The 24,421-nt window shown below is 41.3% G+C and overlaps 1 protein-coding gene across 1 annotated transcript in view; it reads left to right on the top strand.

The window, feature by feature from the left end:
- Window positions 1-24,421, top strand: part of RPS6KB1 (ribosomal protein S6 kinase B1) — a 32,863-nt gene that overhangs the window by 2,554 nt on the left and 5,888 nt on the right. Inside the window, exons 2-14 of the mRNA XM_060756790.2 lie at window positions 4,542-4,591; window positions 6,877-6,994; window positions 7,432-7,500; window positions 8,837-8,984; window positions 10,391-10,448; window positions 11,189-11,289; window positions 12,374-12,464; window positions 14,537-14,627; window positions 15,110-15,217; window positions 17,323-17,385; window positions 19,165-19,242; window positions 19,378-19,485; window positions 22,135-22,247. Of these exons, the coding sequence (XP_060612773.2) occupies window positions 4,542-4,591; window positions 6,877-6,994; window positions 7,432-7,500; window positions 8,837-8,984; window positions 10,391-10,448; window positions 11,189-11,289; window positions 12,374-12,464; window positions 14,537-14,627; window positions 15,110-15,217; window positions 17,323-17,385; window positions 19,165-19,242; window positions 19,378-19,485; window positions 22,135-22,247 (1,196 nt within the window). The remainder of the gene's footprint in view (window positions 1-4,541; window positions 4,592-6,876; window positions 6,995-7,431; window positions 7,501-8,836; window positions 8,985-10,390; window positions 10,449-11,188; window positions 11,290-12,373; window positions 12,465-14,536; window positions 14,628-15,109; window positions 15,218-17,322; window positions 17,386-19,164; window positions 19,243-19,377; window positions 19,486-22,134; window positions 22,248-24,421) is intronic.

Below are 24,421 nucleotides of genomic sequence, written 5' to 3'. Positions count from 1 at the left end.
GGGAGTTGTAGTTGCTGGGATTTATAGTTCGCCTATAATCAAAGAGCATTTCGAACTCTACCAGCGATGGATTTGAACCTAATTAGCCACACAACTCCCATGACTAACGGAAAACACTGGAAGGGTTTGGTGGGTTTGAGTTTGGGAGTTGTAGTTCACCTATATCCAGAGAGCACTGTGGACTCACGCAATGGTGGATCTGGACCAAACTTGGCACAAATACTCAATATGCGCAAATGTGAACACTGGTGGAGCCTGGGGAAAATAGACCTTGACTTTTGGGAGTTGTAGTAGCTGGGATTTATAGTTCACTACAATCAAAGAACATTCGGAACTCTACCAACAATAAAATTGGCTCAAACTTCCTACATGGAATCCCCATGACCATCAGAAAATACTGTGTTTTCTGATGATCTTTGGCGACCCCTCTGACACCCCTTCGCGACCCCCTCAGGGGTCCCGACCCCCAGGTTGAGAAACACTGCCCTAATCTGTTAAAATCATTCTGAATTTTGCTCCTATTCTCTGTAGGAAGTTTGGAGTTTATGGCAGTGTGAAAGTAAATAAAGTTTAATCTGAACATTAAGAAGAACTTCCTGACTCTGAGAGCCGTTCAGCAGTGGAACTCTCTGCCCCCAGTGTGGTGGAGGCTTCTTCTTTGGAAGCTTTTAAACAGAGGCTGGATGGTCATCTGTCGGGGATGCTTTGAATGCAATTTTCCTGCTTCTTGGCAGGAGGTCAAACTGGATGGCCCATGAGGTCGCTTTCAACTCTATGATTCTATGATTGAATCAGGGACAGCTAATCACCTTTTAACAAAAGATTCCCGCAGGCACTAATAAGCCACACCAGACAACTGCCAGGCCATCAGTGCTAATCAAGGTTGGCCAATTGAAACATTCACACCTAGCTCCAACAGACAAGAGCGCAAACAATGATGGATGTGCACCAAATTCGGCACGCATAACCAATTTGTCAAAATTTGAATACTGGTGGGCTTGGGGTGGTATTGACCTTGGCATCTGTTAGTTGTAGGTAATGGTATTTATACTTCACCTACAATCAAAGAACACTCCGCACCCCACTGAGTATAGACCTGGACCTAACTTGGCACACAGAACCCCCATTTTATAATAATGTAATACAATGTAATACTAATAATAAAATATAGTAATTGTATATTACGTATTGCACATCATATTACTAATAATATTGCAGTATAGGCGTATAGTACAATATAGTAATATGTAATACTAATACTGTGCTATGCTAATAATATAACATATTGTATCTACATATATTAATATTATAATGTAATTAATATAATACTAATAATAATACCATATGATTATACTAATAATATTGGGATTATAATAATACTTATATAATAGATTTAATACCCTATTTCCCTACACTACAATGGTGTATAGCATTGTTTATTGTTACTGTTGCCTATATCATTGGAAGTCCCCCATAGGCCCCTGGCTATTATTTTTTGCTATTGTTGTTACTTTATTTTATAATTTTGCTTGTTGCATTGGTGTTGATTATTGCTGTGCTTATTATAACAGCAGCATTGAGAGCCTTGTTCCTTATTTTCACTATTAGGAATAGTTTTGTACTTCTGACATTTTAAATTTGGCGATTGCTAGACTGCTGGAGATGTGTGTGCGCGGCTACAATTATATCAGCTTCACGTCATGTTAACTACTATGGTTCTACTTGGGATTTATAGTTCAGCGAACTCTTTGGAACAGTGCTGCTGAAAGTGATGGACTGTGTACCCTGCCCTGGTCTAGGAGCTATTGGCTGCCAGTCTGCAACAAGTTTCTGGGAAATAAAACTGTAGTAATCAGTAGGAGCAAACATAGTATATGTTCCTGGCACGTTGAGAAGGAGCCCTGCCAGTTTCCCACATCAGTTTGTTTAAGAATCATTGCCTTAGAATACTCTATAGATGGCTGCTAGAGCTTTCTATTGGGGAGATCTGTTTCCAAACTACAAATCCCAAGATTCCATAATAATCCACAACTTGACCTCCAAGTTGAGAAATACTGCTCTACCGAATCACAGAACCCTCCTAGATTGATTCAGGGTTCAATCCAGTCCATTAGTCTGCCTGCTGCATTGAATACAAGGGCATGCAGAGTTGCAAACTACATATTGAATTTAAATAGACTTTCCTGGTGCCTTTTAAAGTCATCTAAATTAGCTGTCACTTACACCTTGCCTCTGTTTAAAAACTGCTTAATAAAATGCAGCAACACCTTTGAAACAGCTGCACTATCAGCTTGGGTGGGTCTTGAACGACTTCCTTGAGTTTTATCTTCTGCTTGATAACTTCCAATGATGAATTAGGCTATGGTTCATGGAAGCTGAAGCAGCAGATCTTTAGCCTGGGATGTGACCACAGGATTTTCGCTGCAACACAGCCTCCTTCAGAATGTATTATTAATGATTAGAGTAAGTGGACCTCTGATATCCTGTGCATCTTACTGATATTAATACTGGGGGGTGTCAACATGTTCCGTATTTGTGTGTTGTCCACATGAGGAGGCACTTACGCAAGCCAGAGGAATTTATTCTGAGGAGGCAGCTAACTTGGGTTGCATTAGTCCCATAGAACATAGTGGAAAATTCATTTATTTATTTACGACATTTCTATGCTGTCCTTCTCACCCCGAAAGGGGACTCAGAGCAGCTTACAAGATATATATACATACAATACATTATATAATTAGTATAGTACAATATCACTATTATATATTACTATATTGTACTATATACTATATCATTATATTGTAATATTATTAGTAATATTACTAGTATTATTATAATATAATTATAAATATATATTATAAATATATATAATTATAATATCATATTATTAGTATGAGTATTATATTGTACTAGCTGTACCCGCCACGCGTTGCTGTGGCCAACCTTCCTTCTTTCCCTCCTTCCTTCTCTGTCTCTTTCCTTCCTGCTTTCCAATCTTTCCTTTTCTTCCTTCCTTCTCTGTCTCTTTCCTTCCTCCCCCCTTTTTCTTTCTCTTCTGCTATCTCTTTTCCTCCTTCTCTTTCCTTCGCTCCCTCTTTCTCTACATCTTCCCCTCTTCCTTCGCTCCCTCTTTCTTTCCTTATTTTCCTTTTTTCTTTCCCTCCCTCTTCCTCTCCTTTCTTCCTTCTCTACCTCCTTCCTTCCTTCCTTCCTTCCTTCCTTCTCTCTTTGCTTCCATGCTTCCTTTTCCTTCTTTCTTTCTTTCTTTCTTTCCCTCCCTTTCTTTTCGTTCTTTTCTCCTCTTCCTTCCCTCTTTCTTCCCTTTTTTCTGTATTGTCATTTAGCTTTCCGTCATTTAGCTTTTTGGGGCTTTTTAAGTACATTCTGCTGCGTTTTGCTGTGTTTTTATGAGTGAAGGACATACATTGGGTTGTTAGGTATATTGTGTCCATATTTGGTGTCAATTCCCCCAGTGGTTTTTGAGATATGTTAATCCCACAAACGAACATTACATTTTTATTTATATAGATTACATTATAATATTATAAATATTATATGTATATGCAATATTATAAAATTTATTTATTCCATAAAGGTTTAGTATCTGCTAATCCCCAAAATAGAAATGCCTTATTTCCTATATGCTGTGTTTGTAATATATATTTTATATATTACTATATATTGTATTGCTACTTCCTCCTAAAAAAAAAAAAGGAAAAGACCTCAGGAAGCAAAAATAAAACAAAATCAAAAATAAAACAAAATCTCTATTGTTTTATTTTTGCATCACTAGCATAGTTTTATCTACTTATTTACTTTGGCCGCTCTAAGTAATTTCATTTCTGACTTTTTTTCCCTTTGTCTCTTTCTTTTCATATACACGTTACTTTCTTAGAAGCCAGATATTATTTTATCGACTCACTTTTTTTTGTCGTTTTGTTTTTAATTATAAATTCTAATCAAGATTATATATTTTAAAAAAAGAACATAGTAGAGAACATGTATGCAGTCACTGGGTTGTTGTAAGTATTTTGGGCTGTCTGGCTGTGTTCCAGAAGCATTATCTCCTGATGTTTCGCTTGCATCTATGGCAGACATCCTTAGAAATTGTGAAGTCCTCACAGTACCAGCCTTTGTGTGAATATGATGTGAATTTCACAACTTACAGAGAAGCAGAATCTTTTATTACATAGAGAGAGAGATTGCGAGTGGCTATAGGCTGGAAAAGTTCAGCTTCTAGAGCTCAATTTCTGGCTAGGCTTTGTGCAAAATTGGGCCATAGTACAGCTGATGAAAGAGTGCTGAGTCCCTGTGCTGCTGTTTGAGGGTTTTGGCATGTCTCCCGTCGAATGCTGTGGATATTGCACAGAAGCTCAGCATAGGAATTATCATATCCCAGTGCTGACAGTGCTTATGTAAGATCCCTTTGCAGCATTTTGGTGCGGCGAAGTCTCAAAAGCTTAGGTTAATGTTTAAGCTTTACTTTCTAAACCGCTCTTGTACACAGTGATGCTAATTTCTTTTTTCCCCTAATCTTTTAGGGTCACTTAAGCGAAAGCATGGACCACGGTGGAGTTGGCACATATGACCTGTAAGTTCTTAAAGTAAAAAAAAAAAAAGATCCACGGGATGGGAAGAGTGTCAGGGAATTGCATAGCAATTTGGCTGAGTCGATTCTTGAAACCAAGTAGCAGCGATGATTTGTAGTAAGAGCTGTTTTACTGCCTTGAACAACTTGGGAAGACAGGCTTGGCTGTGGTTACATCCCAAATAGACTACTGCAACGCACTCTATGTGGGGCTGCCTTTGAAGACTGTTTGGAAGCTACACATGGTCCAACGGGCAGCAGCCAGATTGCTCACTGGAGCGGCATACAGGGAGCATACAACCCCCATGTTACGTCAACTCTACTGACTGCCAATCTGCTACCCAGCACAATTCAGACTGCTGGCTTTAGCCTATAAAGCCATAAACAGCTTATCTGTCCGCATGTATCTCCCTCTATGAACCACCGCAGAATTTAAGGTCATCTGGGGGGGGCCCTGCTCTCGGTCCCACCTCCCTCATAGGCGTGATTGGCAGAGATGAGAGACAGGGCCTTCTCAGTGGTGGCCCCCCACCTGTGGAGCTCACTCCTTAGCAATGTTAGATCAGCCTCCTTCTGACTTTCCGCAAGAGAGTGAAAACGTGGCTTTGTGTCTAAGCCTTTAGAGAAGTTGTGCAATAGATAGACTTGGAACAATGTGCAATTACCATTGGAACGGCTCGGATTACGCTTGTGGATTACGTGTTTAACTCTGAATGTATTGTTTTTAAATGTTTTAATTGTCTTAATGTACTTTGTAATTCTATTTTAATATTTACTTAAGCGTACATTGTGTTTTAGGGCATCAAATTGTTGCCTGTGTGTAAAGCCACCTTGAATCCCCTCCCGGGTGAGGAAGGCGGGGTAGAAATGCCATAAATAAACAGTGAGGTCTCTGGTTTGCTGTAGGTTGTGTCGTCTGGTCTTGAAGTGCAGATCCAATATTCAGTTGGATGACCTCGCAGACACCTTCAACTCGCTGAACCTCATGCCAGCAAACTACCCCTGTTGGAGAAACTGCTTGCTTAGAGGCAAGCATTAGCTGTGGGATATCGAGCTCAGCAGATTTCAGTCTGGAGTAGTCTTAATTTACTTTCCGTGCATGTATTCCATTGGGTGCAATCCCATCTCAGGAGCATCTTCTGTCAATGGGCCGCTTTGCAGAATGAGTGGAGGGGGCCTGGATCTGAGTTGGCAACTCGATCACCAAGGGATCTTTCACACAGCCCTATATCCCAGAATATCAAGGCAGGAAAACCCACATTATCTGCTTTGAGCTGGGTTGTCTGAGTCCACACATAATATAATGCAATATATTACATTATATAGGTAAAGGTTGTCCCCTGACAGTAAGTCCAGTCATGTCCGACTCTGGGGGTTGGTGCTCATCTCCATTTCTAAGCCAAAGAGCCGGCGTTGTCCGTAGACTCCTCCTAGGTTATGTGGCCAGCGTGACTGCATGGAGCGCTGTTACCTTCCCGCCAGAGCGGTACCTATTGATCAGTGGCGCAGTGGGTTAAAGCACTGAGATGCTGAGCTTGTGGACCGAAAGGTCACAGGTTTGAATTTGGGGAGCAGTGTGAGCTTCGCTGTCATCTCCAGCTTCTGCCAACCTAGCAGTTCGAAAACAATTATATTATATATACATATAATATTTCTAATATTGTAATGTAATACAATATAATACTAATAATATGATATTATAATTATATATTTTATATTACGTGTAATATTACTGATAATATTACAATATAATTGCATAGTACAACACAGTAATATTTAATACTGATATTGTACAATGCTAATAATAAAATATATTGTATGTATATATATCTTGTAAGCCACTCTGAGTCCCCTTTGGGGTGAAAAGGGTGGCATATAAATGTTGTAAATAAATAAATAATGTGGAATTTTCTACCTTGTTATTCTGGGATACAGAGCTGTGTCAAAGGGTCTCAAAGTGAGCTATTTCTGTGTATTGTCGAAGGCTTTCATGGCTGGAATCACTGGGTTGTTGTAGTTTTTCAGGTTATATGGCCATTTTCTAGAAGCATTCTCTCCTGATGTTTTGCCTGCATCTATGGCAAGCAACCCCTGAGGATGCTTGTCATAGATGCAGGTGAAACGTCAGGAGAGAATGCTTCTAGAACATGGCCATATAGCCCAAAAAACCTACAACAACCCTGAGCTCTTTCTACCTGAGGAGTCTGAATTCTACCATTTACCTGACACTGTTAGTTTGTTTTTTTTTAAGACCATTGTAACTGTGTGTTTCTTCTTCTTTTCTTAAGCATGGAGCATTGCGAGAAATTTGAGATTTCAGAAACCAGTGTGAATAGAGGTCCTGAAAAGATACGCCCAGAATGCTTTGAACTGCTGCGTGTTCTTGGGAAAGGTGGCTATGGAAAGGTGAGGCAGCTTTGTGTATATTCCTGACATAATCTCATTCCTCATGCTTTGTGGCTGCATTTAAAAAGCCTTCGATTTAGTTCCTGGCATCTTCAGGCAGTATTGGAAACAATCCATGCACAAAGTTTAAAAACTTGGCATTATACTAAATGTCCTTTGCCCAGTAGCTGGCCCCTTGGAGTGCCTCTGGGGTTGCTATAGAAGGTCCTCCATTGTGCACGTGGCAAGGTTCAGGTTGCATTGTAATAGGTGGTCTGTGGTTTCCTCCTCTCCACACTTTGGTTTGTTTTCGTTCTTAATCAACTCAATATCTACAGACTGTTTTTGTTAGGCCCCAACAGTGGAATTTAAAAACAGACCACTACAGTGGCTGATAATCTTTTTTTAAAAAAACATATTTAATAATTTTCATATATTTGAACACATGTTTTTGGCAGGTATTTCAAGTTCGGAAAGTGACAGGGGCAAACACCAGTAAGATTTTTGCCATGAAGGTGCTTAAAAAGGTAAGTGGATTCTTGCATTCAGCTACAAAAAGTGGGGTTGTCTTTGAGGGAATGGTGGTAGCACAGCAGAAGAAGCCTGTCTTGCATGTGGATCAGTGTTACTCAACCTTCCTAATGCCACGACCCCTTAACACAGTTCCTCATGTTGTGGTGACCCCCAACCATAACCTTTTTGTTGCTACTACAGAACTGTAGTTTTATTATTGTAATGAATCACGATATAAATATTGGATATGTAGGGTGGATTTTCATTCACTGGACTAAATTTGGAACAGGTCCCCGCTACGCTCAAATTTGAATACTGATGGGGGTTTGTAGGGATTGATTTTGTCATTTGGGAGTTGTAGTTGCTGGGATTTATAGTTCACCTACAATCAAAGAGCATTCTGAACTCCACCAGCAATGAAATTAAACTGAACTTGGCACACAGAACTCCCACGACCAACAGAAAATAGTGGAAGGGTTTGGTGGGCATTGACCTTGAGTTTGGGAGTTGTAGTTCACCTACCTCCAGGGAGCACTGTGGACTCAAGCAATGACTGATCCGGACCAAATTTGGCATGGGTACTCAATATGCCCAAATATGAACCCTGGTGGACTTTGGGTAAAATAGACCTTGACATTTCGAAGTTGTAGTTGCTGGGATTTATAGTTCACCTATAATCAAAGAGCATTCTAAACTCCACCAACAATGGAATCGAACCAAACTTGGCACACAGAACTCCCATGACCAACAGAAAATACTGAAAGGGTTTTGGTGGGCATTGACTTTGAGCTTGGGAGTTGTAGTTCTCCTACACCCAGAGATCACTGCAGACTCAAACAGTGATGGATCGGGATCACACTTGGAACGGATACTCAAATTCTCCAAATGTGAACTGTGGTGAAGTTTGGGGAAGATAGGCCTTGAAATTTGGGAGTTGTAGTTGCTGGGATTTATAGTTCACTTACAACCATTCTGAAGCCCACCAACAATAAAATTAGGCAAGACTTCCCACACAGAACCCCGATGACCAAGGGAAAATACTGTGTTTTCTGATGGTATTTGGCGACCCCTCTGATGCCCCCTTGTAACCCCCCCAGGGGTCCCAACCCCTGGCTTGAGAAGCACTGATGTAGATGTTCCCTGATTCAGTCCCTGGCCTCTCTAGTGTTTGGGGAAAAACAGAGAAGAGGTGAATAGACAGGGTTTCACAATCCAGTTTGTTTTGTTTGTCACTGATACTTGTAAACATTGATGGCTCAATTCTGTGGGTTACTAGAGTTTCTTTTGCCAACTTCAATCATGGTACAGTGTTTGGAATAGAACTTTACTATTGATTTTATGGTTTTGTAGGCAATGATTGTTAGAAATGCGAAAGATACAGCACACACGAAAGCCGAGCGGAACATCTTGGAGGAAGTCAAGCATCCGTTCATTGTTGACTTGATTTATGCCTTTCAGACGGGTGGAAAACTCTACCTCATTCTTGAGTATCTCAGTGGTAAGGAGGCCCTTAATGTTGGATACTTGTTGTTGTTGTTGTTTTGTTGTTGGAAAATATACTATGCCTAGAACTGAGTTGTTTACAAACATTAATTGGCAACATAATGAACACAATAGAGGTGATACTAGACAACTGGGAGAGACATGAAAATAAAATTAATTTTAAAAAATGAACTACTCCTCTGATACGTCAGCTCCACTGGCTGCCAGTTTGCTATCGTGCCCAATTCAAAGTGCTGGTGTTGGCCTAAACGGTTTTGGTCCAACTTACCTGTCAGAACGCAACCGGTGCTTTAAGATTGGCTAGGGAGGCCCTGCTCTTGGTCCCGCCCCCTTTGCAAGCACGATGCAAGGCTGACGAGAGGCAGGGCCTTCTCTGTGGTGGCCCCTCGGCTGTAGAATTTCCTCCCAAGCGACATCTGGCAGGTCTAATCTCTTCTGGTTTTGAGAAAAAAAGTTTTAAAGACTTGGCTCTGGACTCCAGTGTTCGAAGAGTAAGCTACTATGATTTCGACCCAGTCTGAATAAGGATTATGGATGAATGATACCATGCACTTTATATGTTTTTACTCTGTTATTCTATGCGTTTATTTGCTTGTATTAATTGTTTTAGTTGATGGGACACGTTTTATGGTTATGTTTTGAATGGCATTGAATCTTGCCGCCTTGAGTCCCCCTTATTTATTGTATCAGAAGCAAACCAAGGGTACAGTTGTAATGTATTTAAAAAACACAAAGTTTTAAAACTTGGCATTCTATTAAATGTCCTTTGGCCAGTATCTGGCCACTTGGACGCCTCTGGTATTGCTGTAAGTAGGTCCTCCATTGTGCATGTGGCAGGGCTCAGGTTGCATTGCAGTAGTTGATCAGTGGTTTGCTCTTCTCCACACTTCTGTGGTCGCATTTCGTAAGGTTGGCTCTGCATCTCGTGGTACCAGAGCGCAGTCTGTTCACCACCTTCCAAGTCGCCCAGTTTTCTGTGTTCCCAGGGGGGAGTTTCTCATTTGGTATCAGCCATGGATTGAGGTTCCAGGTTTAAGCCTGCCACTTTTGGACTCTCGCTTGCTGGGGTGTTCCTGCGAGTATCTCTATAGATCTTAGAAAACTATTTCTTGATTTAAGGCATTGGCATGCCATAAATAAATAAATGCTGGGAATACCTTTGTTAGGACCAATGAAAATGTTCATTCTTTTTGTCATGTGGACTTGGCCTGTCTACTTCTTTTAAAAATGACTTCCTAAGTAAGCCTTATAAATGAAATAAAGACGGTTACTGTAAATCAGCAGGTGATTCAGAGGTGCAAGGATACACATATACACACCCACCCATCAGTTCATACTGGATTTTTTGTCATAGAAAAAGAAACTGGCCGTATTTCTGATTTCTTTCTTCTCCCGCTATAGGAGGAGAACTGTTCATGCAGTTGGAGAGAGAGGGGATATTTATGGAAGACACAGCTTGGTAAGAGAAAATTGGTCTACTTTCAGTGAGTGGGTTGAGATGGGCCTCGCGTTTGTTGCATGACCTCTTTGGCCTGAGTCTTCTTGCCCTGGAAGGACATACTTTTGTCATTATGCTTCCAAATTCATGCATCTGTGTTTTGCTTGTGGGTTTAGAAAGGAGAGTGTTTGTCCCTTATTTTGATTGGACTACTGTAATGCACTCCATGTGGGGCTGCCCTTGAAAATGGCCCGGAAATTCCAGTTGGTTCAATGGGCGGCGGCCAGGTTGTTAACTGGTGCTCCTTACAGGGAGAGGTCAACCCTCCTGTTTAAGGAGCTCCATTGGCTGCCGTTCATTTTCCGGTCCCAATTGAAGGTGCAGGTGCTTACCTACAAAGCCCTAAACGGTTTGGGACCCTCCTACCTGCGTGACCGCATTTCCGTATACGAACCCACACAATCTCTTTGTTCATCTGGAGAGGCCCTGCTCACGATCCCACCTGCATCGCAAGCGCGATTGGTAGGAACGAGGGACAGGGCCTTCTCAGTGGTGGCCCCACGACTCTGGAACTCCCTCCCCAAGGACATCAGGCATGCCCCAACACTGGCAGTCTTTAGAAGGAGCTTGAAAACATGGATGTTTCAGTGTGCCTTCCCAGATTAAGGTATCCCAAGCAATCTGTCCCAAATGCACTTTACAAGAGAGTTAGAATTGTCTGCACACCCACTTATCCCTAAAATCTACTTTTTGCTTTGCAGCTTCTACTTGGCTGAAATCTCAATGGCTTTGGGGCATCTACACCAGAAGGGGATCATTTATCGAGATCTCAAGCCAGAAAACATCATGCTGAATCATCAAGGTGAGAAACACACGTTATTATTCTGCTGTAATGTATGATACTGATATTGTACTATGCTAATCTATATAAATACAAATGTGATGTTCGTTTGTGGGATTAACAGAACTCAAAAACCACTGGACGAATTGACACCAAATTTGGACACAAGACACCTAACAACCCAATGTATGTCCTTCACTAAAAAAAAAATAAATGATTTTGTCATTTGGGAGTTGTAGTTGCTGGGATTTATAGTTCACCTACAATCAAAGAGCATTCTGAACCCCACCAACGATGGAATTGGACCAAACTTGGCACTTGTTCTCTCATGACCAAGAGAAAATACTGGAAGGGTTTGGTGGGCATTGACCTTGAGTTTGGGAGTTGTAGTTCACCTACATCTAGAGATCGTTGTGGACTCAAACAATGATGGATCTGGACCAAACTCTACACGAATACTCAATATGCCCAAATGTGAACACTGGTGGAGTTTGGGGAAAATAGAATCTTGACATTTGGGAGTTGTAGTTGCTGGGATTTATAGTTCAGCTACAATCACAGAGCATTCTGAACCCCACCAAAGATGGAATTGAACCGAACTTGGCACACAGTTCTCCCATGACCAACAGAAAATACTGGCAGGGTTTGGTGGGCAGTGTCCTTTGGTTTTGGAGTTGTAGTTCACCTACATCCAGAGATCGCTGTGGACTCAAACAATGATGGATATGAACCAAACTCTACACGAATACTCAGTATGCCCAAATGTGAACACTGGTGGAGTTTGGGGAAAATAGAATCTTGACATTTTGGGAGTTGTAGTTGCTGGGATTTATAGTTCAGCTACAATCACAGATCATTCTGAATCCCACTAACGATAGAATTGGGCCAAAGCTCCCACACAGAACCCCCATGTTGGCCACAGCAACGTGTGGCAGGGGATGGCTAGTAATATAATATATTGCATGTGTATATATCTTGTCAGCCACTCTGAGTCCCCTTTGGGGTGAGAAAGGCGGCACATAAATGCCGTAAATAAATAAATGCTTCTCTCTGTCATGAAAACCAAACTGTATTTTCTTTCCCACCCTTTTTTGTTCCCTTTTAGGTCATGTTAAGCTTACAGATTTTGGACTATGTAAGGAATCCATTCACGACGGAACCGTCACGCACACGTTCTGTGGAACAATAGAATACATGTGAGCCCGCATGATGAAACAGAAAAGTATTACTCTGGTCTGGGGGTAATGGCTAAACTTTACCTTTCTTAAAAAACAAAACAAAAAACTTGTCTCTTTATTTGGGTGTGGGGTTGTTGCCTAACCTCTCCATAGGTCTCAGAGCAAGTTTCCTTCAGATTCGTGCATTTCGAATGTATTTATCGCAGTCCTATGGCACCATCCCAATCTGGGCTGGATGTGATAGAGACTATAATCCAGCATATCCAAAGGGCAAGAAAGGTTAAGAAAGTCCACAATTGGGTTTGGGCAAACTTGGGCCCTCCGGGTGTTTTGGATTCCAACTCCCACAATTCCTAACAGCCGGTAGGCTGTTAGGAATTGTGGGAGTTGGAGTCCAAAACACCCGGAGGGCCCAAGTTTGCCCAAGCCTTATCTGGAATCTTAGAAAGAGCCGGGGAAAACATTGTGCCATTGCTTTTACTTAATGTTTCCTTTAATGTTTGCTTGCAGGTGCTTGTATTAACCATTTTGTGCCATATTGATAGTTTAATGACCAGTGAAAACCAGTTACTTGGTCAGGATCTCAGAATCCCGACTATAAGAATCTCAATATATGGTAAACAGCTTCAGCAATCTGGTGGAATATCACTGAACATTAGGAAGAACTTCCTGACTGTGAGAGCTGTTCAGCAGTGGGACTCTCTGCCCCAGAGTGTGGTGGAGGTTCCTTCTTTGGAGGCTTTGATGCAGAGGCTGGGTGGCCATCTGTTGGGAGTGCTTTGAAGTCAATTTTCCTGCTTCTTGGGAGAATGGGGTTCAACTGGATGGCCTCCTCCAACTCTAGGAGTCTATCATACTATAAACTAACAGATGTGTAGCTCAAGACTTGCAGATTGAGACTTGCAGATTGAGTTGAATGCCCCCTCCCAAACAAAATTTGGCATAACTTAAACAGTCTTAACTTGGTTTGATGGTGTGATATTTCAAAATGTCATTTTTGGTCATATTATTTATTTACGACATTTATATGTCGCCCTTCTGATGACATCAGTCCCTAAATGATGACATATGCAGGAGACAAGATATTATGAGCATGGCAGCTTCGTGGTTTCGGACAGTTCGATTTGAAACATATAGTGCTGTCAGGAAAATAATCCCTTCAACTTGTGCCATAACTTTTACTTTACTTTAACTTTTACTTAATGTCTCCGTAACAAGTAAGGGTCTGTGTGTGTGTGTGTGTGTCAGGAGCGACTTGAGAAACTGCAAGTCGCTTCTGGTGTGAGAGAATTGGCCGTCTGCAAGGACGTTGCCTAGGGGTCATTGCCCGGATGTTTTGATGTTCTACCATCCTTGTGGGAGACTTCTCTCATGTCTCACATTTTGAATGACGTCTAAACAGCTTGAAAATCACGGGTCGCAAAGCAAAACCCTGAATTTTTCAAAAGTGTTTGGATGCCTGGGTTCAACGATGGCACCACTTTGTCCAAAGTGATGATGACAATGTTGAACGGTAGTTTTGAATAAAGGGCAGTTCAGGCTCGGATCCCGAGCAACTTCTGCTCTTCTAGGTTCATTCATCACGTATTCATGGTCCAGGAGGCAAAACTTTTTGATCCATTCTCATATGATTATACATGAAAAATAATAATTTTTTCGTGTCAGGAGTGACTTGAGAAACTGCAAGTCGCTTCTGGTGTGAGAGAATTGGCTGTCTGCAAGGACGTTGCTCAGGGGATATTGCCCGGATGTTTTGATGTTCTACCATTCTTGTGGGAGGCTTCTCTCACGTCCCCGCATGGGAAGCTGGAGCTGACAGTGGGAGCTCATCCGTGTTCTCCCCAGATTCAAACCTTGGACCTCTCAGTCTTTAGTCCTGTTGGCACAAGGGTTTAATCCATTGTGCCACCACGGGATTTAATGAGCAAGTGTATATTTGCAAGTCTGCTATTGTGAGAAAAAATATGCTATCATTTCAGCTTTATTGTTTTCTTTGCATTATTGTTAGATGTCTTAATCTTGACTGTTCACCTGTTACAGAAGATGCTACCATTTTTTGTGTGTTTGGTTTATTTTTTTGCCACTTCCAGGGCCCCTGAGATCCTGATGAGGAGCGGACACAACCGGGCCGTGGACTGGTGGAGTTTGGGGGCGTTAATGTATGACATGCTGACTGGAGCAGTAGGTGCACCCTTATAAACTGCATGCCTTTGGGGGCAACGGCTGTTCAGTTCCTTGCCTTTAGCACTTGTCTTGTTGACCATATGGGACGCTGTGGCCAAGTGCTGACAGAGGGAGCTCAACCCGCTCTCCCCGGATTCAAACTGCTGACCTATCAGCAGTACTGCCAGCACAAGGGTTTACCCCATTGCGCCACCACAAGGATGATAGGACTTGTTGTCCCAAGACATTTGACAAAGATCTCCAAATCCTCCTTGACATTGAAAAGTGTGTTTTTCAGTTCCATTGAAGCATCTACATGGTATCCAAACTGCTTTAGGCCTTTTGCTGTAAACATTGTTTTAGGAGTGCTTTGTGGGGTGGGAGAGAGGGAAGAGAGGTGAAAGCAATATCAATTTTTGTGACTCTTATATTTTATTTCCTCGCGGCTCACGTTCCCATCCTTCCCCCCTGTCTTGCTCCATTGCTGTCTTTTTCTCCAGCCCCCGTTCACTGGGGAGAACCGAAAGAAAACGATTGACAAGATTCTCAAGTGTAAACTCAACTTGCCTCCCTACCTCACACAAGAAGCCAGAGATCTGCTGAAAAAGGTGGGCAAACCTCACAAGTGAATACAGATATGCTGAGGGCAGCTTTTTATTACATATATAAGTCTAGTCTAATAAAGCACTCCCTGGTGGTGCAGTGGGTTAAACTGCTGAGCTGCTAAACTTGCTGACTGAAAGGTTGTCGGTTCAAATTCAGGGAGTGGGGTGAGCTCCTTCTATTAGCCCCAGCTTCTGCCATCATAGCAGTTCCAAAATATGCAAATGTGAGATCAATAGGTAGGAGGCGTCTATAGACAAGGCCAGCTCGTCAGCTTAGAAATGGAGATGAGCAGCAACCCCCAGAGTCGGAGACGACTAGACTGAATATCAAAGGGAAACCTTTACCTTATAAGCTTAGAACAGGCATGGGCAATTTTTTTTAACCTGGGGCCACCTTGTGAGCAGGGCCACAAGGGCCGGGCCAGGAGGGAGTGCGGGCAGGGCCACAAGAGGAGGGAGAGAGGGTGAGGCTGGGCAGGAAGGGGCAGGGTTGTGGTGGAAGGGTGTGGGGTGGGAGGAGGAGGAGGAGACACACATCACTGATGAAAACATTCTCACCACATTTCTCCCCTCGGTCTCCTCTGAGTCGAAGGCTGGTCACCTATCCAAGGCTCAGAGGAGAAGGAGAAACACGCTGCTGGTGAGAGTGCTCTCGCCAGTGGTGTGTATCTCTCCCTGGTTCTCAGAGTCTGGGAAAGAGGTGCTGCCTTCCAAGGCTCAAAGGAGAAGGAGAAACATGCTGCTGGTGGGAGTGCTCTCGCCAGCGGTGTGTATATCCCCCCTGGTTCTCTGAGTCTGGGAAAGGCGTGCTGCCTTCCAAGACTCAGAGGAGTAGGAGAAACACATCACTCGTAAGTGTGATCTCGCCAGCGGTGTGTATCTCTCCCTGGTTCTCTGACTCTGGGAAAGGGGTGCTGCCTTCCAAGGCTCAGAGGAAATGGAGATACACACCGCTGGCTAGAGCACTCGCCAGCGTGTTTCTCCTTCTCTGAGCCTTGGGTAGGCAGCCTGCCTTCCCCAGACTCAGAGATCCGGGGGTGAAACGTTGAGAGCACTCGGCGATGGTGTGTCTCTGCCTCGGCCCTCCGCTCAGCCGCTATATCTGGATGCTGAAGTGCGGACCGAGGCAGATGGGGGCCGAAAGGAAGAGGCCGGGAGAATGGGGAGCACCAGCTGGAATGACTTTACCGCTGTTCCTGCTGCTCTCTCACTTCCTCGGGCTGTTCTCTTGGCCAAAGGACAGAGCCTTGCCCGTGCTCTGGCCAAGAGAAAGGAAAGGAAGCGAGGGAGCTTTGCCACCACTCCTGTTGAGGCCTCCCTTCCTCAGACGTTCTTAGGCTGGGAGGAGGACCACGTGGCGATGGAGAGGGCTCTGGACAACTCCCATCTGCCACGTGCCTTTCTCCCCTGTCGCTTCACCTTTCCAGAGGACGGGAAAATATGGGGGTTGGATATGAGCACCCAAAGTCCTTAGTTTGCCCATGCCTGGTCTAGAACCACAACTCAGTGTGCCCAATCTTTCAACAGTGCTGAGGAAATAACCCGCTACAAGTAACATGCAGGTGACAAATTAACTTCCCGATCTACTTTTTCTTAAAGTGATATTTATCACATTACTCATACTTTGTAACATGTTTATCTTCCAAGTAACTTTTTAACTATTGTGGAGACCTTATTAGCATCACGGCCAAATAGCATCTGTTTTTCATTGGCAGGAGAAAGCTAATTTGTATTAGTGACCTGGTTGGATACGTCCTACCTTTGCTTCATAGTTTAAGGCTAGGAAAAAAAAAACTGTAAAGGCTGAAAACCATCGGGAAGAGTGAGTTCTTTTCTTTTTTGCTAACCTGCCTGTACAGTTACCATAACTGTTGGGAGGAGATAGGTCACACAGCATACTTTGATTCTGAGCTATGTAACCTTCCCATCTTCCAGTGGCCTTGGCTAGGGTTGTTCCATATCAACCCAAAGGCTCTCTCTTTAATACAACTGAGCCTATTATTTCTGCAAATTAACCTGAAAAAGAATGTTTCCCCATTTTCGTTTATGATGATCAGTAGAACTGAATTTTTCAAAAATACGCATATATTTTCCCCCTTTTCCTATAGCTGCTAAAGAGAAATGCTGCCTCACGTCTAGGAGCTGGTTCTGGAGATGCTGGAGAAGTTCAGGTACGTTGTCCCTTAAGTGTTCCCGTGTAATTGAAAGGGCGAGACACCCCCCCCCCCCAAGTGATGTTATAGCCTATGGCTGTTTGGATTCTGATAACATAATTGAGATGCAGAGCAAGGGGAACACTGGTCACACCTACGTTTTTCCTTCTAAGCTCCACTTGCTTTTGAACCTGGTTTCCTCTCCTTGTATCCTTCAGGAAACTGAGGAGCTCTTAATATGTAATCTATATAAATAAAAATGTAATGTTCGTTTGTGGGATTAACATAACTCAAAAACCACTGGAAAATTGACACCAAATTTGGACACAACACACCTATCAGGTCAACAATTGACCATCTGGTAAACACAACAGAAAAAAGCCAAAAAAATACATTAGAAAGAATGCACAAAACCACATATATAAACAAATATATACACACACATATATATACACACACAAAACATATACAGAGACTGGGCCACAGCAATGCGAGGCAGAGGACGGGTAGTAGTAGTAGTAATAATAATAATAATAATAATAATTAGAATTGCAAAGAAACAACTGGAAAAGCTGACATGATATGAAGATTTAAAAATCGAACAGCAAAGACTCTGGCACAAACCAGCAAAGGTGGTCCCACTGGGTGCAGTGCCTAAAGTCCTTGGCCTGTACTTAAACACAATTGGCACTGACAAAATTATCACCTGCCAGCTGCAGAAGGCCATCTTACTGGGATCTGCACGCATTATTTGCCGATACATCACACAGTCCTAGATACTTGGGAAGTGTCTGACATGTGATCCAATTTAACAGTCAGCAGAGTGTCTGCTGTGGACTCATCTTTTTGTGTTTCAAATAATAATAATACTTTATTTTTAGACCACCCTCTCTCCCCCCAGAGGGACTCAGGGCAGTTGACACTTAAAAAGGCAAACACTCAATGCCTCAAAATAGGTGGAAACACATCAAGTAATACAAAATAATGAAGAGTAACAACAGAAAATGTACAACAAGGAATTAAGCATCACAATAAAATAAAAACGAGCAATCCCATTAAGGCATAAAAACTAAAACTTAAATAAACATTACAGTATATACCTTACAAACAAATTATGAAGTTAAAGGTAAAGGTTTCCCCTGACATTAAGTCTAGTCATGTCCGACTCTAAGCGGTGGTGCTCATCTCCATTTCCAGACCAAAGCGTCGGCGTTGTGCATAGACACCTCCAAGGTCACATGGCCAGCATGACTGCATGGAGCGCCGTTACCTTCCCGCAGAGGCCGTACCTATGGATCTACTCACATTCGCATTTTTTCCCGAATGGCTAGTTTGGCAGAAGCTGGGGCTAACACCAGGAGCTCATCCCACTCCCTGAATTCGAACTAGCGACCTTTCAGTCAGGAAGTTTGACAGCCCAGGCACAACTAGAGTTAATGTCAAGGGGAAACCTTTACTATACTATCAACCAGACGTTGATTTAAAATGTAGCTATATTCAGAAATGATTGCATAATATTCGTTTCACTAAATGGTCTCCTTAAAGAGATGAGATCCAAAATGGTCACATAAACCTTTTGGGAGGTGGGCGTATTGAGCCTCACACAGGAGTCCTCTTCTTAAAGGTATTGCAAGATTCTTTGCTCTTTCTGTCGCTTTCTCTGGACTTTGTAGCCTTCAGAATGTCAAAATGACCAAAAAAATCCACATTTGCTTTGGTTTGTGTTCTAGTAAAGGGTGTTTTATGTCTTTGTGAGCCTGCCTTGGTTGGGTTCTGACTTGCCCTCCTGTCCTCCAGGCTCACCCTTTCTTCAGACACATTAACTGGGAAGAGCTACTGGCTCGGAAGGTGGAGCCCCCCTTTAAACCATTATTGGTACGTATCGACTTCCTGTGGCTTCAAATCATCAACACAAGGATTCCACCTTTAACATATTTCATCTTAACCTCAAAACCCTCTATTTATTTGTTTGCTTGTTTATCTCTGTGCGTGGTTTCTTCTTTCTCCAAGCAATCCGAAGAGGACGTGAGCCAGTTTGACGCAAAATTTACTCGTCAGACTCCTGTCGATAGTCCTGATGACTCAGCCCTCAGTGAAAGTGCCAACCAGGTCTTCCTGGTAAGTCAGGATCACATTCAGTCCTCGTTGCAGGATATTTAGGAAGCCTTTGGCTTGATGTACAACCACCCAAGGCAAGGCCACTGGGAGAGGGGTTATATTGAAGATAATATGATAATTTAACACAACATGATAATTATCTATTTTATATAACATGCAATATTATTAATAATATTACAGTATAGTAGTATAGTACAATATAGTAATATATAATACTAATAATATGCTGTGCTAATAATATAATATGTTCTAAACACATATAATATTGATAATAATATGATAATGCAATATGATAATTATATATTTTATATTACATGTAATATTAATATTACGGTATAGTGGTATAATACAATACAGTAATATATAATGCTAATATTATGCTGTGCTAATAATATAATATATTCTATACACATATAATATTGATAATAATATGATAATGTAATACAATATAATAATTACAAATTTTATATTACATGTAATATTATCAATAATATTATTAATTGCATTGTGTCATTATCATATTGTTTTGCTTTGTTATGAGTTATTTATTGTTGTATTATTGTTGTTATGTTTTATGATGTATTTGGGCTCGGCCTCTTGTAAGCCGCACCGAGTCCTGTGGGAGATGGTAGCGGGGTATAAAGGTTTATTATTATTATTATTATTATTATTATTACAGTATTGTGCTATAGTACAATATAGTAATATATAATACCAATATTATGCTGTGCTAATAATATATATTCTATACACATATAATATTGATAATAATATGATTATGTATTACAATATAATACTAATAATACAGTATAATAATTATATATTTATATTACATGTATTAATACTAATATGCTGTGTTAATAATATAATGCATTGTGCGTACATATAATATTTATAATAATAATATAATGTAATATAATACTAATAATAATGCAATATAATAATTATGTATTTTATATTACATGTGATATTACTAATAATATTACAGTATAGTGGTATAATACAATATATTAATACATAATACTAACATTGTGCTGTGCTAATATAATACATTGTATGTGCATATAATATTTATAATAATATTATAATGTAATATGATACTAATAATATTACAGTACAGTGGTATAATACAATATAGTAGTATATAATACTAATATTATGCTGTGCTAATAATATAACACATTGTATGTACATATAATATTTATAATAATATTATAATCTAATATAATACTAATAATAATACAACATAATTATATATTTTATATTACATGTGATATTACTAAAATATTACAGTATAATGGTACAATACAATATATTAATATATAATACTAATATTGTGCTGTGCTAATAATATAATACATTGTGCATACATATAATATTTATAATAATATTATAATCTAATATAATACTACTAATAATACAATATAATAATTATATATTTTATATTACATGTGATATTACTGATAATATTGCAGTATAGTAGTTTAATATAATATAGTAATATATAATACTAATATTATGCTGTGCTAATAATATAACACATTGTATGTACACATAATATTTATAATATTATAATCTAATACTAAGAATACTATATAATAATTATATATTTTATATTACATGTGATATTACTAATAATATTACAGTATAGTGGTATAATAGCACTACTGGTATTATAACACTAATATTGTGCTATGCTAATAATATAATATATTGTATGTACATATAACTTGAAAGCTGCTCTGAGTCCCCTTCGGGATGAGAAGGGCGGCATATAAATGTCATAAGTAAATAAGTAAGTAAATAAATAAATAAGGCTCAGAACTCAAGTAAATCACCTCCCAATAGCTATGGAAAGTTAGCAAAAGAGAAAAAAGAGCTTGCACTCCCAGTCGGTTCTTGGCCTTCATTTAAACTGCGTAGTAAGTAAACGTAGGAAATATCCAATCAGGTCACTAATACAAGTTAGCTCATTCCTGCTAATGAGAAACAGCTACTGTCTGGCCATGATGCTAATAACAATAATAACTTGACTCTTGTATCCTGCTACTATCTCCCCAAAGGGACTCAGGGCAGGTTACGGACAGCACAAGGTCCTAAAAACAGAACATAAAATAGAGCATAGTAAAAAATACAATTAAATAACAACATATAGGTATATAAAACAACAACTCAAGACTCAACCAACCAGTGGTGGTCAGCTACTGTGATCATGGCTAGGCTGTAAACAATAGGACAAGGGAATGGGAAAAGTGCGTAGCTGTAACCATGGAACGAGGGCATGGGATGAAGTGCAAGGCTGCATAACGACTCTAAAACCCATCTGCCTTGAGACAAAAGCCCAGTTCTCTACACTTGGGTTATGTCCCTTGTGTACCAGAGTTCCGCTTTGGGCTGCAGGCTGTAGTAAGTGTCAGAAACAAGTAAGGAATGAGTTATATTTCAAGGATTGCAATTATAATAGCCACCAATTGCAATTAATAGTTTTTTGGAAGTAAATGTGCTCTGATTTTGGGTGGACATGTGGTGGATGGGGGCAATGGGGTTGGATCTGGGCTTTCAGGACTGACTTTGCTCTTAATGCAAGGCATTGCTTCTGGCTCTTTTGGGGGGAATGTTTGTCAACCGTGCTTCCCCATCATCATCTAGGGCTTTACGTACGTGGCTCCCTCTGTACTTGAAAGCGTGAAAGAGAAGTTTTCCTTTGAACCAAAAATCCGATCACCTCGCAGATTCATTGGCAGCCCACGGACGCCCGTCAGGTAATTATCGTCTCCCTTATCTTTTGGCCTTAGCGTGTAGTAACTGGGAAAGGTGTGTGCCTCATTTTTGATTCTATAAGTACTTTGAATGATTCATTGGGAAACGGGAGTCCTCTGTGAATGATATATAGAATGTCTCATTTTCAGTTTTGGTGTTGAGCAAATGGGCTTATTAACAAAAGACCCTCCCCATGAATGCACAGTAGAGTAACTTAGCAGCAGCAGAGTGGCCCAGCACCAGTAGGCCAAAACACACAAACCCATGTTTTCTATTTCTTAGGTGACTTTTCTTTATAGCAAAATAATGTGGTTGCACTATTTACAAGAACAAGGTTTCCATAACACAAATCAAGTTCTTTATACTTCCTTCTTTGCTTCCACGCTGGGCTTCTTTCTCATGTAGACAGCTTCACTCCCACAGAGCCTCTTCTCACACCGAAGTTACATAAGAGCTTCACGTAGTAGCTTTTTACATACAGCCTTCACACACGATGGCCTTCAACTTGGGGCGTCTCTTACTGAAGCTTCTCACAGACCAGGCCTACTCACACTGAGGCCTTCTCTCCCTGACTGAGACCTTTCTCACACTTGAGGGCTGTCTCAGACTGAGGCGCACTAACACTGAGGCGTTCTCATACTGAGGCCTACTAACACACTGGGGCCCTTCTCCCACAGAGACCTCTCACAAACTGAGGGAAACCTCAGATGGAGGCCTCTCTCACTGATGTCTGCTAACACTGAAGGCTACTAAGGTACAGGCATACCTGCTTATATTGAACTGTAGCTTTTGCTGGGTTATTGTATCCATTTAGCCCTTTCACGTAGTAGCTTTTTACACACAGCCTTCACACACAACGGCCTTCAACTTTAGGCATCTCTCACCGAAGTTTCTTACACCAGGACTAGTCACACCAAGACCTACCTCATACTGAGACCTTTCTCCCCCTGAGGCGCTTTCTCCCACTGAGGGCTGTCTCAGACTGAGACAAACTTACACTGAGGCGTTCTCAGACTGAGGCCTACTAACACACTGAGGCCCTTCTCCCACAGAGTTCTCTCACAGACTGAGAGCTACCTCAGACTGAGGCCTCTCTCACTAAGGTCTGCTAACACTGAGGGCTTCTAAGCTACAGACACACCTGCTTATATTGAACTGTAGCTTTTTCTGGGTTATTGTATCCATTTAGCCCTTTCACATAGTAGATTTTTACACACAGCCTTCACACACAATGACCTTCAACTTGGGACATCTCTTACCGAAGTTTCTCACAGGCCTATTCACACCAAGACCTACCTCATACTGAAACCTTTCTCCCACTGAGGGCTGTCTCAGACTGAGACGAACTAACACTGAGGCGTTTTCAGACTGAGGCCTACTAACACACCGAGGCCCTTCTCCCACAGACATCTCTCACAGACTGAGGGCTACCTCAGAGGCCTCTCTCACTGAGGTCTGCTAACACTGAGGGCGACTAAGCTACAGACACACCTGCTTATATTGAACTGTAGCTTTTGTTGATTTCTTTCACTGACTAGGGGCTACCTCAGACTGAGGCCTCTCTCACTGAGGTCTGCTAACCCTGAGGGCTACTAAGCTACAGACACACCTGCTTATATTGAACTGCAGCTTTTGTTGAGTCTTCTCACAGACTGAGAACTTCCTCGGACCGAGGCTTATCATACTTCTCACACCCAGGCTTCCCTTTAACACTCTCTCACAGACTAAGGCCTACCTCACACTTTAAGGCCTTCTCTTACAGATTGAGACCTTTCTTCCACTGAGGCCCGTCTCAGACTGAGGCAAACTAACACAGAGGCCTACTAAGCTACAGGCACACCTGATTATATAGAACTGCTACGAACTGCTAATAATTTGCTATGACATTTAAAAATGCTTGACTTGCATTTTTGTAATTAAAAATACCTAGTTAATTTTTAATATTTCTGACATTGCTGCCTCCAGTTAAGCGATTTAAATAATCTTGGAAAGGAGGGTTGACAGTAGTCATGGGCCCGGATCAGTTTGACCGAAAGTGATTTGTAATATTAGTGTAATCTCCCAAAAGTGTCCATTTCTTTTGGGAAAATTCCTTAGACCGAACCCCGCTGCTCTCCTTCTTGGGCTCCTCCCTTACAGATACACTTTCTTTATTTCCTATCTCACCCAGGGTTTT

This window comes from Anolis sagrei, chromosome 11 (genome assembly GCF_037176765.1).
Source record: "Anolis sagrei isolate rAnoSag1 chromosome 11, rAnoSag1.mat, whole genome shotgun sequence".
Taxonomy (NCBI): Eukaryota; Metazoa; Chordata; class Lepidosauria; order Squamata; family Dactyloidae; genus Anolis; species Anolis sagrei.
This window is presented reverse-complemented; position numbering and strand designations above follow the sequence as displayed.